Source organism: Meleagris gallopavo, chromosome 26 (genome assembly GCF_905368555.1).
Source record: "Meleagris gallopavo chromosome 26, MGAL_WU_HG_1.1, whole genome shotgun sequence".
NCBI lineage: Eukaryota > Metazoa > Chordata > Aves > Galliformes > Phasianidae > Meleagris > Meleagris gallopavo.
The window spans coordinates 2,245,677-2,267,350 of NC_139429.1; the positions used below are offsets into that span (position 1 = coordinate 2,245,677).

The window sequence follows — 21,674 nt, forward strand, 5'->3', positions numbered from 1 at the left end:
GCAGCGGCAGGAGGGGGCCACTCCGTGTGCAGCCCCCAGCCACACATCCTCCCCAAGGTGGCTGCAAACTCACAAGCCGGTCCCAGGACCGCACGGCGCACAGATCCCATTCCGCACACTGGGATCTCGCCGCACCACACCGATCCCATCACACACACAACAGCACAGCAAGACACCCCCCCCCCCCCCCAGCCCAACCCGAGGCAGCAGCTCCTACCTGAGCGTGGCACTCTCCCCTTGCCGCACAGTCACGTTGTCCATAGCTTTGGGGAAGGTGGCATCTCCGCTGCGCACGGGCACTCCTGCGGGCACAAGGAAGAGCAGCCTGAGACAGAGGACGACTAGGCACCTCCAGGGCAGGGCTAAGCACCCACCGACCCCCATCCTGGGCAGCAGGGACTTTTCCACCAGGCAAAAAACACACCCGACGAGGCCACCGGGAGCGAAAAGGGGGGAGAGGAGGGAGGGGGTGCGTGTGTGTGGGGACGGGGGGGAGCAAAACCACCGGGGCGGGCGCGGAGGCGAGCGATGCGGAGCTCCACGGAGATCAGGAGAGCCCCTGGAAAGGCAGCCTGCGAGCACTGAGCCTGCCGAGCGGCATCCGGAGGGAGTCCCCAGTATCCTCGGGTGAGGGAGGAGGACGGGAGGGCCGGGGGGAGGAGGAAGAGGAGGAGAGGAGGTGCGGAGCAAGAGATGAAGGTCACAGAGCTGTGTCTGCTCGAGACGCTACTTTAAGATTCAGTTGGGCACGCGCTGCGGAGAGCTGGCATCAAAAGTTTATAACCCAAGGAGGAAACGTAAGTGTCTCTGGCAGGAAAGGGAGGGCGGCCATAAAAGCAGGCTGGGGGAGCAGAGCGGGCTCGGAGTTGGGTCGCCGGCTGGCTGCTGTTCTTTTTGCTTTTTAAAGAAGAGAGGGAAAAGGAAATCAGAGAAGATGAAAAAAAAAAAAAAAAAAAAAAAAAAAAAAAAAAGCCCCAAAAAAACCAAAGCTCCCCAAATGCCGATTCTGTCGCAAGATCGAAACTTCCCCGCGGAGCTGCAGGCGATGTCCGGACGCGGCGCTCCTCAATGCCGGGTGCAGGAGGTGGCTGCGGGTTGGGGCTGCAGCAGGGGCTGCTCTCAGCGCAGCAGTGGGGCAGACGGGGTGCAGAAGGGCGGCAGCATCCCAGCCCCGGCGGCACGGCTGCTCGGGAGCATCCCTGCGCGGCACGCAGGCTGTCTGCCCGGGGTTGTCATGGCAGCGGCTCCATCACTGACCGGCACTTTGGCTCCCGCACGCTCACAGCACTGCACACCAGCAAAGGACGGCCGCTCGCAGCCCCGCGCCCTGCGTTAACCCTCGCAGCCCCTTGCTGCAGAGAGGGCTTTAATCATGCAACACACGGCGCGCACCGCCGCGCGCTCGCAATGCAGCCCCCGAGGAGAGGCGGGATGCCGGCTGCCCTGCCCACCCGGCCACACCTCGCTGCTTCTTTCCCTGCATCCACCTGTTGACGCTTCCCCGATGCACACAGAGCGGGGATCGCGTTCTCTCCTGTGTCTGTGCAGCGGAAAGGCTGGAAGGATGCTTGTGGTTAGGGAAGGGGGACGGGGTGTCTTCACTGCGTGTGCCCCAGAGGACTGTGTAGGATGCAGAGGAGCTCCAGGGCATCCCATGCTCTGTCCCTGCCATCCTCACGCCTGCTCTGCCCTGACACTGCAGTGGGAAGCTCTTGGGTTCACTGCTTCCACCAGAGCAGCCCCCGACACCAGCAATAAATAAATGCCTTGTTGTCCAGAGACAACCCCAAACCTCCATTCAGCTGCTCCAAGAGAAAAGGGGCGCACCAAGACCTCTCAGATCACCCAGACACATCTCTGTGCCTACAGACAAAACTGCCTGCCATGCTGCTGCTCCCCACACCATGCCGTACAACTCCTTATGCCCACACCAATAAGACAGCATGTCTGGGTGCCGTTCCCCAAAGGGCATCATCTGCTGAATGCCTCTTGGGAAGGGGACTAGAGAAAGAATGGAAGGGCCTGTGAAAGGGCTTTCACCAATTCGTGGCCCCAGCCTAGTCCAGAGACCCACACGTGGCTACTAAAACTGATGGAGATCTGCAAAGGTTTTGCATTGCTCCCGAGGCCGATTATGAGCAGAGCACAGTGGCAGTGAGACGCAGTGACCCTAAATACATCCCTAGCCACAGGCTAGCACTGCAGAGCTGCGCGCTGGCTCCCGGCACTAGCTATGGCTGCAGGCACCGGAGGGATGCTCACTGCAGCTTGGATAAATAGGGCAGTGAGGGAAGCACGGAGAAAAGCAGGGCTGAGTTTGCCATTGGAAAGTTAGCTTAACCCTGAACGTGCAGCCAGCAGCAGGCATCCTCCGGGGGGAAAGATGGGGATGAAGGACACCCCATCTCCTGCCTTATCTGCTCACGCAGCACAGAGGAAGCAAAGCTGAGGCAGGGAAGGAGCAGCAGAGGGAAAGGAGTCAGCACAAACCCACTGCAGCTCCCCACCTATCGGAGAGCCCGACCCCAAGCGCTGCTGAGCCTCTTCCAGCACTGGGAGCAGCTCCGGGGGCAGGATACTGCAAGGACCAGATGCTCCACTGGGGAAATGTTGTTTATCCCTTGGGACAGGAAGCTGTAGGCGAGGAGTGCGCATAGCAGCGAGCCTGCCAGAGACAGTGCGATTCAGGAAAGGAGAGACTGAAAGGGGAAGAAGGCTGTCTGCCTCCGAATGAGACTCTGAGGAGGCTGGAGAGACGTGGTTACATGAACAGATGCATAGGTAGGGCATAAATGGATAGATGGATAGCTGAAGTGGCTGCTGCAGACAGCTGGGCACAGGTGAGTATATATGGGGCATCGGGGAGGGGGAAGGGGGCTGGAAAGAGAGTGCTCTGCATATTTATGTAACAGAAACCTACCTAAATGGGTACGGACCCAACAGCCTGGAACAGCTCTGCAGGAGGCTGCAGGCAACACGCCTCAACCATGCTCACCCCCGAGGCCACTCTGTGCTCGGAGATACAAGGAGGAAAGCAATGTTTCATATATTTCAATGCAGCCAAGCTCCCCCACTCCTCAGTAGCCCCAGTGACGATGCTTACGCCTGGGAAGGGAAAAGGCAGCAGCAAGGGGTGATGGATGAGACAGAAACACCTGCATGCTCCTCTGGGTAACAAGGGAGTGACATCCCACTGCCAGCTGCACACCATCACGGTCCCTTTGCTGCTTTGCCATGTGTCTCCCCCCACAGCAGCTCCCACTGTGGGGCTGCATGGTGATGCTCCGTGCCGTGAGCATCACCCCAAAGCAATGCAAACAGCTGGAGCCTCTCCTGCTCCACCTTCTAGGCTGCCCCATCACTGACACTGACACTGAACAAAGGGAGCAAGCTGGCACATGGGGGAGAAAAGGGCGACAGATAGAAAGTTGAAAATGCAGGAGGCTGCAAAAATGCGATCCCAACACCAAGTGAGAAGGCAGGAGAGCAGGGCTGGGCTGTGCCCAGACGTCTGCAGACCGTGGGTCATATGGGGTGCTCTGCAGGTGGCCTCAGCTCAAGTCCATGTCCAATAATACTGTGCAGCTAAGAGGGACTCGGAGGCTGGCACGAGCCCTGGGGGCAGCAGGCATATGGCAGCGGCGGATGCTGCTCCTCACGGTGACGTTAACAAGCCCTGACCTTCTCTCATCATCCCAGAGGCTCAGAAAGAAACCGAGACTGCAAGGACAAGTCCCTCCACCTCCCTCGCTGCCTTCCCAGCCGGTTGTCAATCTCTGCTTTTATTAGTGGCGCAGTTTGGCCTCTATCTCCCTTGGAGATTTCTCCCTCGTTGCTCTAATCAGGAGCTTGCAAATGTCAAGAGTACAGGCCTGGAAGTAATTAGTGAAGGACCGGAGCCCGGGGGCCATGAGCCGCTCAGCGGCAGTGCTGCTCTGCACTGAGGAGCAGCCCAAGGGCTCCAGGACCCACTCACTGACTTTCTTCTCCAACCTCACATTATTTTCCCCTGCTCCAACAGAGGGAAGCACAGAGGAGCTGTGTGCGCAGCTCGGAGTGAGCAGAGCTTCCCTGACAATACAGTGAGGGATGAACCACCCAACGGCACCAGAGCCCAATGGCATTTGGCCACCAAGTGTCACTTCTGTGCGTGCAGGCACTGCCTCACCTAGAGGAGCCAGAAGAGCCCCAAGGATTATTGCTGCCTCCTTGCAGATATTCACAACCCATGTCCTTCCCAGGAGCACAACCCACGGGCTTCCCCTGTCCCAACCTGGACACGACATCCTACCCTTGACACAATGGCAGCAGCATGGTTTGCCCCACCTTGGGCAGCAACTCCTGCCCACGCCGTGCACAGCCAAAGAGGAAAAGCCCTCACCATGCAGAGAAAACCACAGATCTTCCCAGGAAACAGCTTTCTTTGTGTTGCTCCAAGTCTCTGAGCCATTCAGCCTCGTGCACAAGGAAATGGGGTTAAAGCTGCACCCAGGAAAGCAGAAGCCTCACAAAGCAGCAGGGAGCACCAGGAGGAGGGCAGAACACCAGGTATTTAATCAAAGCACCAAGCTCTGCTCGCAGGGGTTCACCCCAATGCTGGGGAAAGCAGAAGTTCTCCAGCACTCCCTCTGGAAGCCCCAGAGCTTGTTCAAAGCAGCACTGCTGCAGTCCCCGCCTGCAGACAGCTGAAGCCAGGCTCCTTTCACATCTCTCTCTGCTGGGGCATGGGAAATTTCTCACCTTGAGCTGCTCGGGCACACCAGATGGCCGCAGCACACAGCTCAGCCCCATGGCAGATAGGCAGAGCTGCTCAGCGTTGGCACCCCACAACATACAGGTGGCAGCTGGGTGCGGGGCTACGGGACTCCTAACCACAGCCTTTCTGCACTATTATCCCCTCCTCCCTTTCTCCCACCTCCTCCTTCTCTCCATCTGTCCCTATCCCCCTTTTTTCCCCACCTTTTCTCTTTGCACGCTTGCAGCTGCTAATTTTTACCCAGCATATTTGGCAACTCAGCCCAACACCTCTTCCCCTACACCTCGCCCTGCTTCGTGCTTTTCCCTTATTCTCATTTCTTCACCCCAAAGCGAGAGCATTCCCTACCTATCGCCTGGGAGATCCCAAGGGCAGGTGTGCTTACAGCAAAGCACCACCAGAATTAGGTAACTCCAACCTCTGAACGCACAGCATCCTTCTGCACTGCAAACAACACCAGCCAAGCAACTCTCTTCCCTATGGAAAATGCTCTTCCAGGATGAAAGCCTTCCTGAAGCCATCCACAGCTGGTCCAGTGCTGCCCAGCTGCTCGCCCAGCAGCAGCTCTCCATGCAAAGTGCAAACCTCTCCTCCTTTCCTTCCCCCTCCCCCTCGGCTCTATCGGGCAGGATTTATTTATCCCACTTAATTTTTCCAGTTGTTTTATCTTGTTTTATCTTTGCACTAAATCAGGATTTCTCCGCCAAACCCAACTTTTATTTTCCGTGCTGTTTCATTTAATGCATTTTATCGCATGAATTTAGCAAAGGGAAAAGCTGAGGTAATTGTGAAAAAAACGCAGCCTATTCTTCAAATTGATCGCGCTGCTCGAGCTCGGCGTGGCAGAAAATGCAAACTCGAGTCCTGCTGCTCCGTCACCCCATGGACTGCATGCTGCCAGATCCCTATGGAGCTTCATTGGGAACTAAGGGCTCTGCTTCAGTGCACTCACACCATGCCCCAAGGTGCTGATCACTGGGAAAAAGCAAGGGCAAAGCAGGGAGATCACCAGCAGGGCAGCTTGGCTGTTGTTTTAGCTCGGCACGGTGCAAATGGACCAGAGCACACCACCCCTCTGACATGCCCTACATGCAGGTACAGACCCCCCCCCCCAGCTGCCATAAAGCTCTGAAGACATGCAAGCCCAGCCTGGGGCATCACGCAGCCACGGCTGCAGTTCAGTAGGATGTGCAAACCAAGCTCCACTTCACACCGATGGTTTTAATGGGATTGCTTTACACTTAATACTCAGCGTGCAGCTCAAATCCCTGGATGAGGCAGACAGATGGCATGCTCAAAGCAGAGGAAAACCTGACGGCTTTCAGAAAGGAGGCCGTGCTGATGGCACCCACCTCGCAGAGCTAAAAGCAGCCGCCCCTCCTTTACACCAAACAGTAAAGAGAAAAGCACTCTGCAAACACTCAGTGCTGCTCAAGCAGCCCTCAAAGAGGCCGAGAAACTCAGGTACAGCAGAGCAGGACCGAGCCTGAAATTCAAGGACTGCATTTTCCAGCAGTGCTTCTGACAACAGCCCAGGATTTGATTTTTTCCTGGGGAGGGCAAAATGTTAAGATCTGCTTTGCGATGCCAAGATTCTGTGTTGCCATTACTGTTGGTATGCAGTGTATTTGGGCAAGTTTTCAGCTCCCATGTGTTGCTTTTTTTTTTTCCCCCCCTAAGAACCATCTCTCAGGGGATGGGAGATGTGGGCGATTACAGATGTGACATTTTGCTTCATTAACAAAACATTTCTGTACCAAAACACAGTTCACCCCATTGCATGGAGAAAGCTGCTTTGGAGAAATCACAGAGCAACAAAAACATTACGGCTCCCAGGCAGTTTCTGCAAGTATTATCATCTCTGCTTCACCCTATTATGGCACAGCCCACCCATCCCATTGCTTTGTACAACCCGTGCTGGTAACAGCTCTGGGTGTAAATCCCAAATCTCACACCATCTACAGCCTTTGGAGACCCACAGAAAAGCAGTTTGGGGCCAAATCAGACTGCTGCTATAAGGAGGGGTTGGGAGCAAGAAGGGGAAAGTGCTGGGGAAAGAAAGCACAGGGCCAAGGGTGCAGGCAGGTGGCACTTGGATGAGTTCAACCCTGCTTAGGGAAAGGACATGGAGCAGCAATTCAAGGCCTGCTTTGTTACCATCCAACAGATAATTGCTTTTCCATTCTGGAGATGCTCAAGGGAACCTGAATGTGTGGCAGGTACCTGTATGCTGTGTGAGCATTGCCCCTGCCATGCCTCGGCCTCTCAGCTATCCCCACCAGCCCAAAGCAGAGGGACTTTCCTTCCACCCCCCGGCAGAACTACGAGGCTCATTTTATAGATGCTCACAAAGCATTTTGTGAGCTCTTAACAGAATGAATAAAAGAATAAATAGAAAGCACAGAGCCCTGTTTATCCTATTTCTAAATACGATGCCACTGCATAGCCTCCAGGCTTATTTACAAAATACAGAGACGTACAAATGATCAGAGCACAGCCGTGCCACCTACGCTCCATGCTGTAATAGGAAACACGAGGCTTTGGCTGCCCTGGGAGCTCAGAAACAATGCCCCCCAGCACACATATGGAAAGCCAAAGGAAGAAAATCAAATCAACCCAGTCTCCTCAGCACGCACTGCTATTTTTCCACACTCGGGTGACACGAGGGCCACCCATCTTGGTGCTACAACCCACTGCCCAGCTCAGAGGCAGGAAGGAGCAGGCAGCCCACAGCCCTGGGCTGAGCAGAGTGCCTGCAAACCCTGGTGCCCTGCATATACACATTTGTATACACCTAGAGGATATATATATATACCCACACACATATACCCATTCCCCCTCCTTGCATGCTCTGCTGGGTCGGTGTCTGTGCTCTGCTGCTGAAGGTCTGGGCACTTACCCTCAGCTCTGAACCACCCCAGCTTTGCAGGCTGCAAGTCTCAGCGGGAAGAAAAGCTCTCCGGATTTTCAGCCAGTGACTTTTTTTTATTATTTTTCAATATTTTTTTTTTTTTCACCTTTGAAATTCTTCTAAGGGCTGAAGCTTGGAGGAGGAAGAAGAAACAACAAAGAAATATTTGGTGAGGGAAGGATGTCAGCTCCTGCATGGCCCAGAGAAGTTCCCTGGGAGTCTGATTGGAGTGGCTACCTGAGCCAGACACCTGCTCTGTGTGCACGTCGCTGCTGATTTATTCCCAGCGGTATCAGCACATGGAGATAAATATGCAAGCTGCACAGCCAGGGTGTGAATGTGAGCAGCTCCATCTTCCCGGGTCAGTTTTAATTCATCTTACAGAGTCAGCCAGGTCTGAGCCACTCGCTCCTAACTCCAACCCAATTCTCTTCAAAGCCCAGGTCTGTCTGGAATCTGGGATTTAAATCTAGGTTTGCAGCAAAGAAAACGAAGCACGCTTTATGAGCGAGAGGAACCTTAAGGGAGGGTTTGACTGCAGTTTCAAAGGCTGAGCAAGGTTTTTGTACACAGCGCTGCCTCCGTTCTGCTCACTGTCAGCAATCCGTGCTATCTCCGGGTTGCTGACAACCCGACAATCTCCGATACTGCAGCAAGGTAACAACCCGCAGGCTGCAAAGCGTGTTAGCCCGTTTTCCAGTGGGAATAACAAAGAGCAAAAAGACAAAGGAAACCAAATAGGTTTGGGGATGCAAGACACTTGCCCAACTGGAAGCGTCCAGCGTCTATCCAAAGCTCTGCTCCATGCGCCTGGTGGACGCACAGCCTTGGAGAACCCACAGAAACAGAGATTTGTTCAGGTTTGAAAAGACCGCTGAGATCCCCAAGCCCAACCCCAATCCATCCCACTGTGCCCACTGCCCACGACCCTCAGTGCCACATCCCCGTGGCTCTGCAACACCCCCAGGGACGGTGACCCCACCACTCTCTGTGCAGCTGTGCCAACGCAGCACCGCTCCTTTGGAGACCTTCTTCCTAACACCCAACCCGGCACAACTCGAGGCCATCCCCTCTCACCCTACTGCTGTCATTTGAGAGAAGAGACCGACTCCCACCTGCTACAACCTCCTTCCAGGGCACACTGTAGAGAACACGAGCCATCAGCTGGCTCACCCCCAAACAGCCCATGCTGGCAGGGCAGACACCCTGTGTCAGCACCAGGTAAGGGTGTCAGACAGCGCAATGAGCTCACAGCCCCATCGCTGCCTCTGCCCGCATCTCCTCCCGTACGCCGTTATTCAACTCGGCATTTGTCACCTTAAGCAGCTCTTGTAACACAAAGCAAAACTGTCAAGACAAATATGAGCGCTGCAGATGGGTGGCATTTTCTTCCTAACTGCTTTATTTTTATTTATTTGTGTTTTTCCCCCTCCCTTCTCCTTCGCCCTTTACAGCTGTCCCTGTTACAGCAGCTCGCCCCGCACGCTCTCCTGATGAGCAGCCGCTCACCAACTTCTCCTGGACCTGAAACGCTTCTCCTGTTCATTGCTGTTCCTCTGTCACTACAAATTGGCACTTCTAAAGAGATTTCCAGGCCAAGCATTAACCCCCTCTGGAGCCCAGCCTCATAAACACACTCCGTTTGTCAAACGGAGAGAGGAAAACAGTCAAGCTTCAGGAAAACAGAAGTGACTTGTCTGAAACGGCACAGAGCAATGAGGACGGAGTATGGAGTGGAGACAGGCGGTCCTAAATGCCACCCAACCCACCCTCCTTCTCCCTGCAGCATCCCCAAACGGCTCTGCCTGCCCCATCAACCTGCAAGTGCAGGTTGTCTGCTATTCAGAGCCAGAAATAGGGCCCAGGAGTCCTGACATCACACAGCCGTATTTAAGTACAAAACCAGGTTTCCTCTGGTTGCAAATTCCAGCCCAAACTCCTTTTAGAAAAAGGTTTACAGAGGTTTTATTTATTGTCAACTCCCGGATGATAAAATGAGGCCTCTACCGATCCTATTTATTTCCCCCTCGCAGGAATCGGAGGGGCTGAGATGTGAAACAAATGAAGGGCTCCAGCACTGACCCTGGGCTCGTGCTGCTTGCAGACCGCCGGGTGATTATTTTATAATAGCTGATAGCATCTATGATTTAATGCAGCTGTTAGAAATTAGCAAGGACTCCATCGAAAGCGTCCCAGTCACTCACGATAACAGGCTAATAAATCATTCCCCCCGTGCTCCCTGGCATTTACAGTGCTTTTTTAGAGATGCAAAGCAGAGATCCGGCCGCCCTCCTGGATTTATTTTTATTTATACTTTTAATAATGCAATTACATAAATAAATTTAGGGCGCTGTGAGTCTGTTGCCAAAAGCAGCACCGATGAGAGCTTCCCCTGCGTGACTTCCCTCTGTAGTTTTCGCCCCACAAGTCAATTAAACAGATAACAAACAGCTTCAAGGCACCTCGGAGATATCATTCCCAATGCACGGGGTGAAAACCTCACCCCATTGGAACCTACGAAGGGTAAAGGGGAAAACCTGCCTGAAACAGGGTGGCTGATGCTGGGGCAGGAGGAGGATGGTCTCATAGAATCACAGAATCATTCAGGTTGGAAAAGACCTCTCAGATCCCCACCCCACCGTGCCCACATCCCTCAGTGCCACATCCCCGTGGCTCTGCAACACCCCCAGGGATGGTGACCCCCCCACTCCCCGGGCAGCTGTGCAGTGCAGCATCATTCTTTGGAGAAGAAACTTTTCCAGCCCCCATGGCACAACCGTCTCCACTGAACCACATCACAAGAGTCCACTCTGCCCTGTCTGTGCCCCTCTGAGCAAACCCAAGGGAATGCCATTTGCTGCCCAGCACGACACACCTGGTGCAGACAACCTACATCTGAACACAGTCCCAAAGGACCCCACAAACTCCACAAGCCAGGCACCGAGGAGCAAAGCACCCCTCCCCAGCTTCCCCCGCCCTGACCCACCCCTGCTGCACGCTTATTTGCACACCCACACACGTGCCTCCTCTCCAGGGGCAGCCAGCCAGCATGCACAAGCCTTCAAAACATCTCCCTGATGGACTCATGGGAGCTCTCAGCTTGTGTCTAAGCTGAGGCAGCAGGGCTGGGAGCTGGGGAGCAATGGGGGTCTGTGCAGAAGAAGCAGCGAACGCAGCCACCTCTTCTCCTTGCACACCTCCAGGTCCAGCTCTGAGGTCGTGATGCATCTTTCTGCTTTTCCTCCCAAGCGAACCCTCCGTGTTCAGTGCATCCTGAAATACAGCATGCCCCAGACTGACAGCTGCAGGTTCACAGCTGATTGCAAAGGGCTTTTCTGCAAGATTTCACCCGCTGTGCTCTGCAGGCGCCGGAGCGAAGCGAGATGCACCCAGCTTGGGGGGCAAAGACTGGGCAGCAGAGCTGGGAGTGGAGCTGTCTGGGTTTACTCCCAAAGGAAGTTCACTCTGGGTTACATTTCGAGCTTCTGCAAGGTTCCCATTCTCATATATTTAAAAATGCCCCTTCTCTAATCCTTCACACCATCAGTTTGCTTTTAGCAGGGAGCCTGGCAAACACAGACAGCCCTGTGTGCATGTCAAGGGTGAAGCTCTGGGGCTTCCAGCACGTGGAGACCACCTCCATCCTGAGCCAACGCAGGGAGCAAGCACCTTGCTGCTGCTCCTCAGTTCTCACCTCCTCGCTTTGCTTCACTGAAACACAGCAACAGAAATACCAAAAATAAAAGGGCTCTTGCTTCTCCTTCATCTAAAAACATTCGCTGTTAATAAGGAGAAGGAGTCAATTTATTTCTCAGCCTTGCTCTGCTATGAAAGAGTTTAGAGGAAGCCAGCACCCGAAAGACTCTACACAGACATCAGTGGAGCTGCTGCACATCTCTGTTGAGTCCATTTAAAATGCTCTCAGCATTTTCATCATTTCCTCCCTTTTAAGTGGAGTTAAAGTCAGAAAAATTACTCTGCATACACAACCCCAGAGGCTCCATATTTCTTCTCCTGTGATGACATTTCCTGACCAGATCTGCTTAATTTATAAGTTGGGAGATAGGGTTCCTTCCCCCCCACTCCTTAAAACTGCCAGCCCTGCAAATTCCTCTGGAATGGAAATATTCATCTGTCCTCCCTGCTCCGCCACCTCCGCACAGATATATGGCACCAGGCACAGCTCCCGAGACACGAGCAGATGGGAGAGGGAAACCCATTGGGATCCTGAGCCCAGAGCTGCATTGGCAGTGCTGGGGGTGAAGCAAAACACGAGGGATGGGTGCTGGGTGTGAGCATCCCCGGAGATGAGGCAGACTGATGGAATCATTAAGGTTGGAAGAGACCACGAAGATCATCCAGTCTGACTGCCAGAAGTGAACCAGCGCCAATTATTCCCATCCTCACCACAAATTCTCTTCTCAGCATGCAGGAAATTGGAAAAGCCTTGATCTCAAAAGAAAGTGGAAGGCTTCAGTAAGCACTTTCAGCAATACTTTAATAATAAAAATTCTAATTAAATTTTTAACATTTAAATACATTTGTCGTATGTTTCCATTAATAACATCCTGTGCCTCCTTTAATTTGATAATCTCCTCACCCTCTACAAGTAACTTTCCCCCACGTATTCCAGCCTATCTGGCACAGCAGATGACACCACTTTCCCAAGGCCATGCTGCAGATGGGGAGCAGCAGTCCGTGGTGCTCTGCTGTGAGCAGTGTGAGAGGCAATGGGAAAAGCAAACAAGAGAGCTTCGTGGGATGGACCTTCCAGCAGATCCAAGAACACATCACAGCAAACTGCTGACAACTGGGGATAATGGGAATGTTTTTCTTGCTATTATTGCTAGGATAACTACAAGCAGAGCGAGCGAAGGAGCAGAACACCAACAAGCTTCAGAGGCAGCTCTCTGAAAACATCCACAGCTATCTCCCAAGACCATTGGCACAGTAAAGACAAGCTCCCAAGCTTCCTGCTGCCTTGAAGAAGCAGCTGCTAATGGAGAAAACAAGATGTGAGCTCCGTATGTCTCAGTCCCTTCTCACTTCTGTGATACTATCTTTAGAAAGGGCAAAAAAGCTGATTCTGGAGGATAATTCAAGCCATCCATTGATGACTGCCTGGAGCAGAGTGGTGCTCAGTAGCTGGAAGGGATCTTTTATAGTTTGGTATTTATTTTATTAATATTATTATTATTTTTTTAACCGTTGAATCATTTTATTAATATTAATAAACTAGCAGGAAAGTGCTAATTTCCTCCATCGTTCCCCTAATTACCTCTATTGAATTGTGAGGATCATCTGCATGAATAATGACTCCCCATGCACTTGCATCACTGTTCTGCCTCTGCTCAGCAAAGTCACCATGAAGAGCTGCATCCTGCATGGATGCTCCAGCACTGCAGGTGGGAGAGAAGGGCTTTGGAAGCACCACGTGTGTTGGGAATAGTAGCTCATGGATCCTTCCCCAGCCTTAAAAGCCTGGCAGGGATCATTGCGTTCATTCTGCCCACACCAACCACACACCCCAGTTTTCCTGCAGGCATTGGCCAAGTCCAGAAGCTCACCCTGTATCTTGGTCCCAAGGAGCCAGCAACAGCACCAGAGACATCTCCTTTTGTCACACACTGAGGCCACAGGGTCCTCAACAGACCAGATGGTCCACATGGTTCTGATCCCACACACAGCACGGCAATGCTTTCCACCTCATGAAATACCCCAGTGCCCAGTGTTCAGCACAAATCCCATCTATGTCACCTCCAAGGCTCCCTCACACGAAGTCCCTACCACACCAGTTTTGCAATGCAAGCCAGGAGGGAAAGGGACACCAGCTTGGCAGATGACAGCTCTGCAACACCCTCTGGCTTGCAGGAGAGCCACAAGTCTTTAAAAGATGGATGGTGCTCTTGGACGGCATCCATTCCCCTGCAGCTACTGTGTGACACAGGGCTTGTATGAGCAGAGGGGTCTGCCAGCATGTGGCAATCTGGTGCAGAGCCTCTGCCGTGGCACCTGGGGACCTCTTTTCCTGCGCAGAGACAGGATCCTGTCCTCTTCTCTCACCAGAAAGCACGAAGCACAAAGGACATCTCCATAACCATCCTTGTTCTTAATGTGGAAAAGCAGCTCTGACCAGCCTTTGCTCAAACACGGGGGAGGAAATGGGACATTTCCAACTCCCCCACCTCTCATCGCTTGCTGTGTGCACCCTCAGTTTGCACGGCACCCTTCAACCACTGCCCCTGAAGCAGGAAAGTGCATTCCTCCCAAATTTGTATTCATTTTCATGAACTCCCCATAAAAGTCACTAATAGAACACAATCTGCTAATTAAATTTCATTCAGGAAAGCATTTTCACCTTAGATTAGCGGTGTCCTTGCACATTTTTTGCCACTAATGTACTAATAACATCTTATTTATCTTATAAATGAATTCGCTTAGACTTATCATTAAATTTGAGATATTAACACACAAAGTGAAAGGAGGGCAAATAAATCCAAAGGGATGAGAGCCAGGAGTCCATTTTCCTTTTTACTGCTAGGGAAATAAGGCAGCACTCTGAGAGCTCGGGGAAGCAATGCTCCTCCTTGAACTGCTGCAGAGGTGCAAGCAAAAGCAAGGAACCAGAACCCAGATCCCAGCAAAGGGAAGCAGCACAGCTTCAGCAACCCCAAGTCTTTGCAACGAGGTCTCTATTACAATGTTGTTCCATGCCACACTGCCCTGAGATGCATCTCACCCCACCCTTGTTCATCCCATCGAGGCCATAGCTATATGCCAACACCCAAATCCATGCCAGCACCCAAATCCATGCCAGCACCCAAATCCATGCCCCAGTTTCCCAACCACTTGCCCCCGCAGAGATGCCCCATCTGCATGTGCAAATAGGCAGGAGAGCCTGGCTGCTGCACCTGCTGCCGAAAGTGTGGCCTGGATTTAAAATATTTGTCAAAGGGAGGGAGGAGGTGGGGGAGAGGCGTTCTTGATCATGAATCTTGGCAGGATGCAGCTGCTGTCTGTGCTTCCCTGCGCCTGGCTAGAAGATGGATCACAGAGAGGAGGCCAAGCTGCAAAACTTAAATCTAGGCCTGCCTTCGCTCTCTGCTGCAAATCCTCCCTGCTAGAGCTGTTTTCTGATGACACATCCTCAAAACTTCCTTGTACCCAGCTCCACGGGGACACCCCACCGCCCTCCTGAGCATCACACGAGCTCTGTGCCAGCTCCCAATGGCTCAGCAGGCACCGAGCTGCACCTCCAAGAAGCAGGATGCGTTTTTGTGCCTGGCTTTTCATTCTGCTCAGGCTTTTTGTCCCTAATGGGGGATTTGCCCATAGGCAGCCTGGATGGAGTCCCACCCTGGCTGAGCAAAACAAGAGCAATGATGGTTCCCTCCACGGCGCGTTCATACATGGCCCCGTGGTGCTCAGCAGCCAACTTTGCAGAAGAACACAGCATCCAACCTCCGCTATTCTGACAGCAGCGTTTTCTCCTTCCTGACGACCCAGCGCTTTCCCACTCGTAGTAGGATGAGGCAACATTGACATCCAGTGGCCGATCAGGTTAATCGCACAGGAGATGGGGTTTTCTCCTGGGGATGGAGCACGCCTTCGCCAAGAGCCAGCAGTGACATCCAGCGCTTCCCACGGCCACCCCTCCTGCAAGAAACCTGCCAGCACCACAGCCCTGGCATCACTTGGACCCACCAACACCACGAGCCAAGGGACTGCATTCCGGGTCTGCCTTATTCCCAAGTTCTCCATGCTGGAAGACACAACAGGCCCACTGGCATTACAGCCCCTTTCTGCCATACCGAGCTCAAACCAATCTGCCTGCACACGCAGCCCATCACCTGCTCACACCGCTCTGGGTTTTCTCTTATTCAGACCATGTTGTCAGCTATCGTCTTTCATGAACAATTTGCATGCCTGCAGGGGCAGCCGGATGCTCTTCCCTCCCCTGACAGCCGCAAAAATAGAGGCTCCCCCTCCTCATGTCTGCTTTAAAGGTTCTCTCCCGGTTTCTGCGGGGGTTTAATCTTATTTTAAAGAAATACGAAGGCAGATTACATGCTATGCAATTAAATATTGATTGGGAATTCTCCCCAAGTATGCTTCCCCTCCATCTCTCTGCCTCCACAGGGAGATGTCAAGTTCTGTTTCCTAAGCTGTCCCCATCCAGTGATTACGTTCATTAGGACAGCAGCCTTGTGGTTAAAAGAACTTTCTTTGCTGCTGTACGTTTAATTAGACAACTCTTTCCCAGAAATTATTTATAGCCGAGCTTGGGAGCTATTGTTAGTCCGAATGTAAATAAGATTCAAAAGGGAAATCCCAGGGCACCCCTGTGGCTGGTGAGCCGCTCACTTCAATCCATTAGCACTGGTCCCAGCGCCCCTGCTTAGTGCAGCCTTCCAGAGGCTCTATGGCTGCAACTTGTGCTATTTCACAACATAATACAGCCAGCCAGGCTCGGCACAGGCTTCCAATGCAACTTTTTTGTGCATGAGAAATATTTTTCCTGCTCTCAATGTAGGGAGATGGGAAAAGTGTTGTCATGCCGAAAGGAAAGGGTTTGGTTGGAGAAGGGCACAGCAATGCCAGCACCTTCACAAACACAAATTCAGCCTGGCTCAGCCCAAGCTGGTCTGCTCCAGTCTGAGAGCCCCTTCCCTCCCCATGCACCTCCTTAATTCAGCTGGAACTGAGCTTGGTGGGAAAAATATCAGCTCTAATTAGGGCAATACACCTCTTTGCAAAACCACCTGAGAACACCTGAGCAGGCTTACGTGCGTGTTTAAACAGGATCATTTCGGAAACGTGCCTAGAAAGCAAGCCCAGCAAACTTAAAGCCCTTTGCAGTGAGAACGTGATGAGCTCCAGCGACCAACTGCAGGCTGGGTATCATGAAAAAGGCACCAGAGGGTGGTCGGCATGGAACAGGCTCCCCAGGGCAGTGGTCATGGCACTGAGCTCAAGGAGCATCTGGACAATGGTCTCAGACATCATCTGAGTTCTGCCAGGTCCTGTGTGGGGCCAGGAGTTGGATTCCATGATCTTTATGGGTCCCCTCCTCCAACTCCACGTATTCTATGCTTCTGCAGGAAAAAATCAGCACTTAAGTCCCATCCTCACCACAAAGGCTAAATCAAAGACCAGCACAACTTCCAGGTGAGATGCTCAGCTGGATCCCAGTCCTCTTCCTGAGCCCCTCCGCAAGCAGAATGGACAATTGAAAACCTCCATTTTTAATCCAACGGAAGTACAGGACAGGTGTCCTCCTCCCTGCCCATATGCACCCACAGGCATTGGCCAGCTGTAGTTGAGTTAGGATATTCAGCACTTGCAAACCATCTATACATCATTCATGGGGCTAATCTCACATCTTCACACCTTCAGCTGTCCCCTGCTGGCTTTGGGGGCAGGGGGATGCACTCTTGCACTGCTAGTTAGCAGAGCAGCACTCTGCAGAAAGCTGTGGCTCTCTGCTCTGATAGAAAAAGCACGCAGGGGGCAGCAAGCAAGGCCGATGTTGCAAAAACATGATAAACCTCTACAATCTACAAGCAAACCAACAGCAGCAGGCTGAAGGCTGGCCAGCACGGCTGCGCTGTACCAAAACGTGACTGCAGCAGGCAACAGAGCCAGTTCTGATGCACTTTTCGGGTGGTTTCTCAAACCCTGGAAGCTGAAGGTCATTGCACAACCTGCAGTGCACGTGGGGGAAATGCAAAACCAAGTGGCACAGGCTGTGCTGCCAGCTTTCCATTCCTGCATTCCCATCTCCGCCAGCGCCGCTGCCAGCGAAGCTCCCATCAATGCCACCAAGCCCAGGCAAAAGCCATCACGGTTCTGGAGGGTAGCGCTGTGGGGAGGTCTATTATTTTAAACATATAATTGATTCTAATTCATCACTTATCGCGCGGTGACAGATTTTTATATAGTTTATTATCTCAGTCACAGCACGGGGGCCCGGGGGGCTGGCTCCTATTGTTTGGCATTTCCTGCTCCTGCCTCATCTCGAGCTGCTCCCGTTATCTGTCTGATTAAGTTAGGGATGCTGGTAGCTCCTGGTCCCCAGGTAACTGTCAGCGCTCGCACCTCCCCTGCAGGACTGAAGCTGCCTTTGTGCACCTCTCCTCCCCGACCCGCCTGTCACAGGCTGTGGCTGCACTCAGCTGATTTGGGGATGAAAAGAAAGCAGTTGGTCCCTGGGCTCCAGGGCACGGCAGCACTCTGTACCCTGCAGGATGCGACCCATAAAGCAGCTCAAGAGGGCAGGTGCCCCAAGTGCCTGGGTTAGCACTGGGATGTGCAACATCGCATCGCTTCACCGCCCCATCCAAGCCCTGAGCCCAGGGGCCAAGTCCTCCTCCTGCAAGCTGCACTGGGGAGCAGCTCCCCTTGCACTACCATGGGTCCATTTCATGGATTTCCATTCCACGAATGCAACTGTAACTTCTCCATGACCTGAGTGCACGCAAAACCTCCCATAGAGCTCCAGCAACACCAGAACCTCCCCCGACGCTCCATGCAGTCGCTCCACAATTTCCGTGTTTCATTTCAGCGTTTTGCATTATTTTGAATTATTTCTACAACATTTCACGACGCTCAACGCAACGCTGAACATCACACACAACAGCTCTGAGGATGTCATTACGTGACACAACACAATGATGGAAATGTTTTACAATTTGGTGCTATTTTGGAAGCGTCGAGGGCTGCCGCTTCTTAGTTTTGATTGAAACATCTCGTTTTGATTTATTTATTTTTCCCCCCTCTGGATCAAAGTGTGCCGTGCTCCAAACTGTACGGAAACAGTTTGACGTTGCTCTATAAAACGGAGTCAAAACAATTCTTCTCAACACAAACAGTTCAGACTTTCATCTCGGTGTCAAACCGCTTCGTTACGGCAAGAACAAAAGGCAAAAGCTGGGATGCTGCAGCTGACTTGAAGTAGCAGCTGCCCTTAATTATTTTAATAGCAAAAGGAAACACCGCGAGGATTAACCTGCTTCCCTGGTGGCCCGGCACACAAATGGACCAATCACCACAGAGCTCTGAACAGCCAAATTCAAACACAAGTTTGAAACGTGGAAATTCTGGGCCCTTTTTCTGCCTGGTGCAAAGGAGGTCCGTGGCCCCGCATGCAGCAACGCCTTTATGGCACCCTGTGGTGCAACTGCTGCTCCCCATGCATCTGGATCTCCTTTAGCACGACACAACCGGGCTCTCAGCTGCACAAAGAGCTCTGGTTTCCCCACCAGCAATTGCCTTTGCTGCTGACATTTTGCTCAGCACGTGATGAGTTTCCTCCCCCACTTCCCCTAGGAATGACACCGCTGTTATCTCTGCTGCATCTAAAGCACACACAGACTCAGTTTAGGGACAGTTAATTTCCAATTCTTTCCAGATGGGTTGGAATAATATCCCCAGGTGGTAAATACATTATTAAGAAGGCAGTTTGGTGTGAAATTGGCTATTAAAATATAGATAAAGTTTAATATATTGAGCTCCTTGTCAGAAAAATCACTTTAGAGGGAGCTTATTATTTGTTTGATATTAAAAGAGTCACAGCTCCGCTCCAAGTGACAAATGGGGAGGGGGAGGAAATGCCACTAGTAATGGACAAAAGCTTTTTAACATTTAAATTTAGGATTCTGCTCGGCACCCCATGCTGTGCTGGGTGTGTCCATGCTGGGTAAACCCACGAAGCGCATCCGCCTTCAGTCCTCCAAAGCCGATGGCTGAGGTTGGCCATGCCTGCAGCATCCTTCCTCGTGTGCCTTAGCTCCAGGCATTTAGAGAGGAGAAATCAGAAGGGAATCACTCGGAGGGGGAAAAAAAAAAAAACAAAAAAAAGCTTTCCCAGTATCCATGGGGTCGCTGTGCTGTGGCTTTACCCACGTGCCCTCTTGCTGGAGCTCCATCCCATCTGCACACCTCAAAAAGCAAAGAGCTCCGAGAGCAAGCTCGAGCATTTTGTGATTCTGTGATTCCAAAGCTCTGCGCATCCCAGCCTGGGTGGGATCTACACAGAATAATTAAGCAAAACATCAGCAGTCCAATATGGCACTAAGCAGACATGAGAGACGAGCTGCCTCTTCCCTCTGCTCCGCGCAGGGCTCAAGTCGGGGCTCACATTACTAAGACTTCATTAGTTTTACAAAATATACTACAGAACATTTACTGGCGGGCTATGAAGAATCATAAATAATTAAAATTAAATTACACTTGTCAAGGAAATGAACGAACCGCTTCCTCGAGATGCATTATCCTCACGCACTTATTTGTTTCTGTTTGAAGCACTTGCTCGCCAACTTTGCAGGGCTTTGCAGAGTTGGGGTTGGAACACAACGTGTTCCCAGGCCCACAAAATACCACAGACCTGATTTGTGCCCTGCTGTGCTCCAAAGCAGAATTACAATGGGAATCATCCATGTTGTGACACGTGCATCCACGTTCTAAATCAGCCGTGGTGTTAAGAGCATTATCAATCGCTATTATTATTATTATCTGGCAATTAGCAAACTTCAATAATTGGCGCTTATTAGATCTTCCACTTGATGAGAATTTACAGTCAGAAGCCTTCAAGGGGAGGCACAATGACAGTGGAAAACATCTCAACTAATTAATTAAACCATCCAACAGCCCCAGAATCCTTATGGGGAAAAAAAAATAACTAACCCTAGCAGGTTGTTCTGAGCCCAGGATGTGGAGGCGCCCAGGGGGACTGCAGGCAGCAGCTTTGTACCACCCAGCCCATGCAGGAATCATAACCCCATACCCGAATCCTTAGGTATGCACAAAGAGGGGCAAAACTCATTCGTTTGGTACGGCGTTAACTTGTGAATCAATAATTAATTAGCTAATTCAATTAATTCTTTCAACACTTGCGAAAACAAGACCAAATTCAAACAGTATCGTTCAGGATTTATGTTGGAAGGTTTGCACAGATCCGTGCTTCCAAGGAGGCACGTGCTGATCCTTGCACTTTGTTGCATTGCCCTGCATTTGTGGGGGGATCTTTTCCCTCTAACTTAAGGAAAGCCAACAATGCTGCTTTCCCTTGGAGAGGAGAAAGGCAGTACGTGAGCAATAGCAGCAGAACTCTATTACTTAAAACTTCAGAAGGCTGCAGCAAGGAAGGCAGGGAGAGCCCAGGGAGCAGCAAGCCCTGCACAGAGCCCAGCAGCAGGGAGAGCACGATGCCACAACGGGGCTCACCATCCTTTCCCAGTCAAGCATGGAAGAGGGGAGCACACAGCCTGTGAGCACATGCCCTGAAGGCAATGATCCCTGGTGGGATTCCTAGCTTGGGCCCTTCCAACCCAGGCTGTTTCACAATTCTATGAACCAGATTTCTGCACTCCCCTCCTCACCCCGCTCCTGCAGAGCTTCTAAAGAAACCTTCCCCATCCTTTTGCCCTCTCCCCCTCGCTCTGCTTGCTGGCAATTATCCACCAAGCACTGCAGCCTGAACCTCCTGCTCTGCCCAGCACCTGGGGTTTGAGGCAAGTGAGAGCCACTGAGTGGCTCGCTAGTGGAGGAGGAGGATCAAGGTTGCTGGTGCTCCTTCAAAGGAGATGTGGAGAGGTTTGGAGGAGAGGCGGGACTGCCGGCAGGCTTCCCCAGAACATCTTATTAGAGTCACTTTCACACATCACTTGAAAGCTGCCTGACAACGTCCTTTCTTTAACAAAGCAAATATTGTATAAATTAATAGCCCTTCAGGGAAAGACAGAGGCAAGTGCTTCCCACCGCAGCCCCTTCCAGCTTAGTGCCACCAGGCTGGGGAGATGAGATGAGGATAAACCCTCCTGCTCCAGCTCAACACGTGCCGAATCCCCATGTGCACCCTGACACTTCCAAAAAGGAGGGTGAAGTGAGCAGAAGAAGCCTCGCATCCCTGGCTGCCCTGCACCACTGCTTCCCCGAGGCAAGCCCAAGGATCTCTTTTATAGAGCTATCAATATTTCACGTGCACACGCTTGGAATTTATGAAGGTAA

The 21,674-nt window shown here is 52.0% G+C and overlaps 1 protein-coding gene across 5 annotated transcripts in view; it reads right to left on the reverse strand.

Moving 5' to 3' along the window:
• The window catches only part of LOC100547810 (opioid-binding protein/cell adhesion molecule homolog), a 255,000-nt gene that overhangs the window by 87,762 nt on the left and 145,564 nt on the right, over nucleotides 1–21,674 (reverse strand). For 2 of the 5 annotated variants that reach the window (XM_085209223.1, XM_085209225.1), the window contains exon 2: nucleotides 218–302. In XM_085209223.1, the coding sequence (XP_085065349.1) occupies nucleotides 218–302 (85 nt within the window). Of the gene's footprint in view, nucleotides 1–217; nucleotides 1,210–21,674 lie in introns of those variants that run through there. The other 3 variants (XM_085209224.1, XM_085209222.1, XM_010723619.3) reach the window with 3 other exon arrangements.